An 8,096-nucleotide genomic window follows, 5' to 3' on the forward strand; every position below is an offset into this window, starting at 1 on the left:
TTGTTCTCTCCTCAGTTTAATGGTGGTTAGTGGGATTGCCAAACCCCCTCCCCATTCCCCTCCCTGTACAAAATGTGTTTTGTTTTGTTTTTTTGTTTTTTGTTTTTTTACAAGAAAAAGGGGGCAAAAGCCAGGAATGAGGGGAGGGGGGTGCAATCTGATATTTTCATACAGATTTTTAATTTTTTTAATATATTATATATAAAACCATAGAGACCAACGCACCCCCCCAAACTCCTTTCCCTCTCCCTGGAGGGCCTGGAGGAGAGATGGGGAAGGCCCCCCCAGGAGTGGGTGGACAGAGAGACGAATATGGATAGGACAGATATGGGGGGAGGAGGTGGAGGGAAGGGGAGCCCAGGAACCTGGGGATTGGAGAAAAGGGTTGAGGCTGTCTTCCTCACTGCCCCCATCAAAGTTATGACACAAAGACACAGAATCCCTGTTTCCATGCCCTCCCCCCACCCTTACCCCCACCGTGCAAACATGGCTTTGCAAAGAGGTGCCCAGAGCTCTGTGGAACTCCTACAATGGCTGGCATGGGGTCTGGGACCCCCAAAGAAATCTGTGTTCCCCTTCCCTGCCCACCCCACCCTTCCCAGAATCTGACCCCCTCCCCACAAGACCTGGTTCTGCAGCCTAGGGGCCCTGGCCTTCCCCCAGTTATCTTCCCCCAACCCAATCCCTACCGCCCTCCCTGGACGTGGGGGGTCTGGACCTTTGGCCCCTGCCCCCTGGGGGGCCCAGACCTCTGGGCCCTTGTAGAGACCCGGGATCCGACACCCCCATCCCTGCCCAAGTGTCTGAGGTGTTAGTGGTGGGGGGAGAAGCCCACCATCCCAGACTCTGGTAAATGTCTTTGCAGCTGGCAGTGGGGTGGACCCCAGCCCAGAACCAGGACCAAGCCTGGGTGGAGGTGGGGTCAGATGAAGAATTCTTCTTTCCTCTTGTGTCCGTCGCTGCCATTGAGAAAGGCTTCTCTTGCTTCTCCCTGCTCATCCAGGCCACTGGCCTCGTGGGTCAGATAGGAGCCTGAGGGGTGACAGACCCCCAGGCAGAGACGACATATATGTGGACCCAGGAGTTGGACAGAAATATACAGGAAAATGGAGACAGATAAGACATACCGGGCGAGGAAAGAGGGAGAAACGGAACATACAGGGAGAGGGAATCAAGTCCAGGGGATAGCAAAACAGGGGCAGAGAAAGAGGTAAAAGCAGAATTAGGAAGACTCCAAAAGTTCACAGGAAGACCACCCTTAACCATTCTCTTGGCGGTGTCCCCTTGCTCTGCTCCCAACGAATCCAACAATTAGGAAGATAAATTGTTTTATTTAAACCCACGGCCTTAATTCGCCTTCAACGTTTCATTCTTTTTAGAGTAGAGGCCGAAAGTTCCGCCCTTTCGGAATCTTGGCCTCAGGTCCCTCCAGATTTCAAATCCCGGATCAAGGTTTCGCCCTCTTATCACCTCGGCTACAGGCCCGCCCTCTTTCCAACCCTGGCTCTGGGCCCCGCCCCCTTCGGATCCCACAACCAACCACACCCCTCGCTGAATTCAGGCCCCGCCCCCACTCACCCTTCTGCCGTACTGAGCACCAGACCATGCCCACCAGCACACATATGATCAGAAACACCAGTAGCGCCAGGATGCCGCCCACAATGGCGTAGGGCACCGACGTCTGAGCCTCTACCACCGCACCCGGGTCTGCCAGAGAGACAGGGCGCAGGACCAGGTCATCAGAGGACGGTCCCAGCCCGACCCCATCGCGGCTGAGCTCTTAAACCAGTCCACACAACTAACCGCGCTTTTACGTGCCACGCCCCTCAAATTACTGCCACCGCTGGCCCCTTGTCCTGGCTCCACTCTTTCCTGATGCTCCACTTCCACAAAGAATGCGTGCGTGTTGCTTTGTACACTATCCGACCCAGCCCCTGAGTCCTTTTGCCAATACTATCCCACTTCCTTCCCCCACCCCACTCCCCATAGAACAGAAACAGCACATGCCTTTATTTTCGACTTGTGTGACCCACGGAACCTCAGGTCCAAGTCCCTTCCCATCTTGTCTACAATGCTCCAGGTATTTAAAATGCTGAGCTAGGGTCCAACAACTTCCAAAATTCCTGCCCCACTGTCATAAGGGCTAACCACATAACACTTATTTTGTGCTAGGGGCCATTCCAACCGCTTTATATATTTAGCTCATATAATCTTCACAACCCTATGAGGTAGGTGCTATTGTTTATTTCCACTTAACCAATGAGGAAACTAAGGAGCAAAGTTACCCGCAACAGGACGCTGCAGAGCCCAATGTGAACCCAGATGGTCAATCTGGCCGCAGAACTCCAGGAATTCTGTTGGCTGTTGACCCCAAGGAATCACCTTTTGCACAGGCCCCTCAAACACCCTTGGCAGGTCACGAACCATCCAATCCAGCTCGCCCATTCCCAAGGCCCCGCCCCCAGGACGCCGGGAGACCTCCTCTGAGGCCCCGCCCCTGCCTTGAGCCCCGCCCCCAGGCCGGCCCCTGTCTGCCCTCACCGTAGACCACGAGTACATAGAGCGCCCTCGCGTGGCCGTGCTTGTTCGACGCCTCGCAAGTGTAGGTGCCATTATCTGCTGATACCAAGCCTGGCAGCGTCAGCGTCTCCCCGACCGCCTCGGCCCGCTCTGGCAAAGACTCATTCCCGCGGTTCCAGCGGATCTGGTTTGGCCTGGGCATCAGTAAAGTATAGTGAGAGGGACACAGGTGCCAACATCCAATTCTGACTTCTCAGTAATCTAAATACGTAGCATCTCCAAATAAGAGGGTCCTTACTAGCCCTATCCTTCCAATAAAACCTGCAGACCCGGGCCCAGCTTCCACCCAACACCAGTCTCAAGAATCCCAGCCTCCCGCCCCACCCCCGCCCGTTCCACCGTCAGAATCCAGGAGTCCAGGGCCCCACAGCTTCCTTCTTCAAGATCCACAAGTCCAAACCCCCAGACTCCTCCTCCCTCAGGACGCAGAAGTCCGGGCCCCAGGCCCCTCTGTTCTCCGGTCCCCCTTCCCGAGACAGAGGTGTCCAGGTCCCCGGTCTTCTTTTTGTCAGGACCCAGGAGTCTCGGGTCCAGGAGCTCACCTGGGGTTCCCCGTTACAGCACACGTTAGCACCAGCGTGTCTCCCTCCCTCACCACAGCTTGGGAGGCATGGATCCGGGCCGTGGGAGAGTCTGCAGGCGGAAGTGAGATGGGAGAGTGGTGGTCCGGGTCATCACACGGGGCTGGAAACCCTCCCGGGGGCAAGCGGCTCGCGTCGGGACCCTCCGGTCCCCCACACTCCCGCGTCCCGGCCCGCCGGGCACTTACACTGCACATCCAGCACGTACTGCGTCTGCTTGCTGTGTCCGGAGGGCAGCGCCTGGTTCTGCGCCTCGCAGATGACGATACCGCCGTCGTCCTTGCGGTCCACACGAAACCGCACTGTGCTCGCCACGCTCCAGACCTTGCCATTTTCCTGGCCGCTGCTCACTCCTGCCAGGCCAGGCGGGGAAGCTGTCAGAACAGGGTTCTGGCTCCGCCCACCGAGGGGGTACCCACCCCGCCCCCCAGCCCAAACCAAAGCAGGTCATTTGCCAAGCTCCGCCCCTCATCCATAGGCCTCAATACCAGTCCTCCAAGCCACGCCTCTCCCCGAACCAAGCCCACCGCCCCAGGTGCCACGTCTCAAAGCTCCTCCCTCTTTCACTCCCACGCCCTCTCCTCTGTCGGTTCATTCCACCGCGGCGTATTGAGTGGCCACGGTCCGCCGGCGCACTCTTCTCCAACCCCTGTCCTCTCAGTCCCACCTCTCTCCGGCATCTCCCTTCTCGCCCCGCCCCGCCCCGGCCCCCATCCCAGGTAGTACCTTTCAGCTCCTTGCGGTCGCGGTACCAGCGCAGGACGGCGGCAGGGCGGGACCGCGGAACTAGGCAACTGAGCTCCACCTCGCCTCCCTCCACCGCCTGCTCCCGGACCTCCACCACGGGATTCTCTGGGGCCACTGCCGTAGGGAGGAAGGGGTAAGGGGGGCGGTCAGCGGAGGCACCGAGGTGGACTGAAAGTAACTAGGTGGAACAAGGGTCCCGGGTGGCAGAGGTCAAACACAGGCTAGAGGTCAGGAAGACCAGCCGTGTTTACTGGGGCCTGGTGTCCAGGAGGTTAGAAAACAACCAGGTTAAAAAATCAAGTCTCAGGATAAGAGATAAGCAGAGGAGAAAGGAGGAGGGGATCTGAGGAGGGGGAGGAGTTACCCAATACAGTAAGCGTGGCAATCTGGTGGTGGGTATCCTCCGTGTAGAGCTGGCAGAAGTAGCCCCCCTCGTCCTCCAGGCGGGCATCTGAGAGCCGGATCCGCACGCGGCGGGGGGAGAACTCCTCAAGCTGGAAACGCTCGTCCTTCAGGGCTAGACAGAATGAACGGGAAGGGATGAAGCTGGGGAATCCTGGCCTCAGGGGTCCCGCCCTTCCTCCAGGAGCTTAGGGACTTGCGCTATGCGTCCTCTCTCCAGCTGGCCATACCCGTGCGTCTAAGGGGCCCACCTAGTTACTCCCTTGCGGACCCAGAATGATTCAGGCCCTCCTGCCTACAGGACCAGGAGTCCAGACCCCTAGCCCCATGCTCTGTCAGGACCCAAGAGTCCACACTCTCTGCTCTGTCCTCTTTCAGGACACAGGGGTCAGGATTCTCCAGCACTCACCGCGGGTGCCGTTGAAGAAGAGGGTCTGCCGCGCTGGGTTCTGAATGACAACTATGGACCCATCATACTGGTGCAGACGGCAGGTTATTTCGGCCACCCCTCCCTCAGCCACGGTCACGTTCTCTGTCTGTACTTCCTGTCCAGCACCTGGACCAGTAGACAGAGAAACTCGTTGAGGGCTACAATTCATTCTTCTCTCTCTCCCTCTGTTCCTCTCCCATCCTAACCTCCAAACTCTTTCTTTTCCCTCAGTTCACCGCATCCAACATTTCCTGAGGGCTGGACTCTGGGAGATGGAGAAAACCTGCTCCAGAGGGTCTGCAGTCAAGAGCCAGTGGTATGTGCTTTAATGGGGGCAGCACAGGGCACACTGGGAGCCCAGAGGAAAGGGAGACTGAGGGTGCCTAGGGAGATGGGTGATCAGAGAAGGTTCTGGAAGGAAGCTCCACTGGCTCTAGATCTTAGAGTGAGCAGGAGATCACGAGGTGTGGGAAGCTGCTATGTGCTCACCAAATCCCATCTTTCACACCTGCGCACACGTTGTAGTTTGTCTACAAAGATGGCCACAATATTCTTCCCATTGCTGTGCATGTCCTTTGTGAGTTGACTTCGCTCCTCCTCTTATTAAGGAGGCCCTCCGGCCCTGCGAATCTGACCAGGCCCCTTGACTTACTTTGGCCAACAGAATTTCCTAAAAGTGATATTGTATGAGTTCTGTAGCCCAAGCCTTGCAGTTTCCATTCGTGCCCTCTTGCTGTCCTGAGAACATCGGGTGAAAACAGACTAGCTTTCCTGAGGGCAAGGGACATGGAGAGAGAAGCCCAGCCAGGAGCCAGCTCCAACTGCCAGTCATGTGAGTGGGGCCATTCTGACCCCTCCAGCTCCAGGTGACTGCAGCCACATGAGTGACTCCAGCTGAGACCAAGAGAAGAACTGCCCGACCAATTCAGGACTCCCAGAATCATAAGCAAATAACGCGACTGTTGTTTCAAGCTACCACGATTTGGAAGGTCTGTTACACCACTAAAGTTAACTGGTATGACACACGATTGGGCTACATTTCCTAGGATCCCTTGTACTTAGTTGGGGGCATGTGACTGATTTCTGGCCAACAGGATGTAGGTGGAACAGAGAGACACCCCTTCCAGCTTGTCTCCTGTCACTCGAAATCCTTCTTGCTGAATGGAGAACACCCCAAGGAGCCTTAGGAGGACAGAATCATAAGCTCGAAGGAGACTGGGGCCCTGACTGACTGTCCCCTGCGACCTGCCTGCACAGCACTGTGACACGAATGAGAAATTCACTTTTTTGTTAAGCCGTTGAGATTTTAGGGCTCATGTTATTGCAGTTAACCTACCCTGATTAACCCAACAGAGAAGCAAGATAGGGGATTAGTAAGGGGGTATTTGCAGCAGAAGCAGCGGCCCAGAGTAAAGCTCAGAGCTGGGAGTAATCAGCATCAGCATTGCCATCATCATTGCCATGGTCATCTTCAAAATAACATAACCACATCATGGTAGCTAGTGTTTATTAGGCACTTGCGGTGCCAGGCTCTGTGATGAGGGTATCAGCTATACAATTTCCATCTCGTCATCACAATACCCGAATAAATTAGGCACAAGCATCAGTCCCATGCTTTTTTAATTCCCATTTTAGAGATGGGAAAATTGGTTCAGAGAGATAAAATGACTTGCTGAAGGTAGTAGTCAGAGGGGTGGGGGGCGGGATCTGCCTCCAGAGCTTCTCTGTAATTCCAGAGTTCGATTCCACGTCTCCTCCTGGCTGTCTGAGTGGAAGGAACTGAGTGCAGGAGGGGTTGTGGGATGTGCTAGTGAAGGGCCACAAAGGCCAAGCTAGGAGATGAGCTTTTATCCTGAAGGTCAGTGGCGGGAGGTGTTTAAACAAGGGAAGTGCCATGATCAGATGGGGTTATTTACCTTTCTAAAGCTTCGTGTCTCTTACATTCTGTCCCATTCATTCGAGTGTTTCCTGAGTGGTAGGTAGGTGTTTAGGGGCTGGGTGCCCGGAGATGAGTCAGATGAGGTCCCTGCCCTGGAAGGCCTTCCAGATTTACAGGGAGGTAGACACAAATCACTGTAATAGCCCATCAGAAGCCTTATGTTCCCTGTAAGAGGGCTGGGTAACCTGATTTGGATGCTGAGGGGTAGAAAAGGTTAATTCTGGAGGATGGAGGCAGAGACAGCTAGCTTTCTACCCAGCATCCATATTTCTTCTTTTCGTCTTAGTAAAAGAACCCTGATTGTATTTATGGATGCCCTGTGTCCAGCGGAAAAAGATAGTTCCCAGACTCCCTTGCAGCTAAGTGAGGCTATGTGATAAAGTTTTGTCCGATATGATATAAGGAAAAGTAATTTCTCTGGTAATTCATGTGGTAATTTTGGGACGACTTCCTAAAGAAAGGGGACAAGTCCTTTTTCTTCCAGGTCACCTTTATGCTGCCTGGAACTACGATGTGATGCCTGGAGTTCTGGCAGCCATTTTGACAAGAGGACAAGGACAGTGACGATGGTGGAACTAAGAGCTGGAAGGTGCCTGAGTCTCCGGTGATGATGTGGAGCTGCCTCAAAAGCCCTGAATGCCTACTTCTGGACTCATCTTAGGTTTGACTATCATGCTTTGTGTATTTAAGCCACTATTAGGGGTTAATTTATCACCTCCTGGAATATCAAGCTTAACATGTCCAATCCTGGCCCCAAATATTTTCCTCCCCATGTTTTCTCAATCTCATTGAATAGCACAACCATCCATCCCAGTTGCTCAGGCCAAAAACCTCTCCCTCACTCTCACATCCATTCCATCAGCAAGATCTATCCATCTACTCTAGAGCATATCCCAAATCAACTCATCTTTGTTTTACCTCCTCTACTGCCACCCTCATCCGATGACACCATCTCTTACCTTGACCTTCAAGAGCTACTCATGGGGCTCCCTGCTTCCATGCCTGCCTCCCCTCAGGCCATTCTCCACACAGCAGCCAGATGGATTTTTCAAGAAGGTAAATCAGATCAAGGCAGCTCTCTGCTTAAAATGCTCTGAAGGCTACCCATCACACTGAGAATAATATCTGGCCTCCTTCCCTGGGCCTCCAAGGTGCTGTGTGGCCCGGCCCCTCCCTGACCACAGTTCCAATCACTCTCCCCCTGCTCCCTTCACTCCAGGTTCATTGGCCTTGATGTTCCTCAGACTCATAAGGCCACCTCAGGGCCCTTGCACTTCCCTCTGCCTGGAATGTTCTTCGCCCTTGATCTTCTCACAACTGCCTCCCTCCTGCTCTCAGTCGGGTCTCTGCTCACATCCACACCTCCTCAGGGAGACCTCCACTCACACCCCGTCTCTCCACCTCCAGAACCCTTTCT

General features: G+C 54.6%; 1 protein-coding gene and 1 long non-coding RNA gene across 2 annotated transcripts; one reads left to right on the forward strand and one right to left on the reverse strand.

The window, feature by feature from the left end:
* CADM4 (cell adhesion molecule 4) lies at positions 1-4,873 on the reverse strand (the record flags this gene model as incomplete). Its single annotated transcript, XM_002923948.4, has 8 exons — positions 1-1,032; positions 1,579-1,707; positions 2,542-2,714; positions 3,123-3,213; positions 3,350-3,514; positions 3,888-4,022; positions 4,273-4,425; positions 4,720-4,873. Coding segments are annotated over 8 exons (1,110 nt in total), but the record flags the coding sequence as incomplete, so codon positions are not given.
* A 14-nt stretch (positions 4,874-4,887) lies between these two features.
* Positions 4,888-7,718, forward strand: LOC105239617. The gene is made up of 4 exons (XR_004619284.1): positions 4,888-5,056; positions 5,601-5,729; positions 7,164-7,340; positions 7,652-7,718. It is a non-coding gene; the product is annotated as an uncharacterized LOC105239617 (long non-coding RNA).
* Positions 7,719-8,096: the final 378 nt, after the last annotated feature.

Source organism: Ailuropoda melanoleuca, chromosome 12 (assembly GCF_002007445.2).
Source record: "Ailuropoda melanoleuca isolate Jingjing chromosome 12, ASM200744v2, whole genome shotgun sequence".
Taxonomy (NCBI): domain Eukaryota; kingdom Metazoa; phylum Chordata; class Mammalia; order Carnivora; family Ursidae; genus Ailuropoda; species Ailuropoda melanoleuca.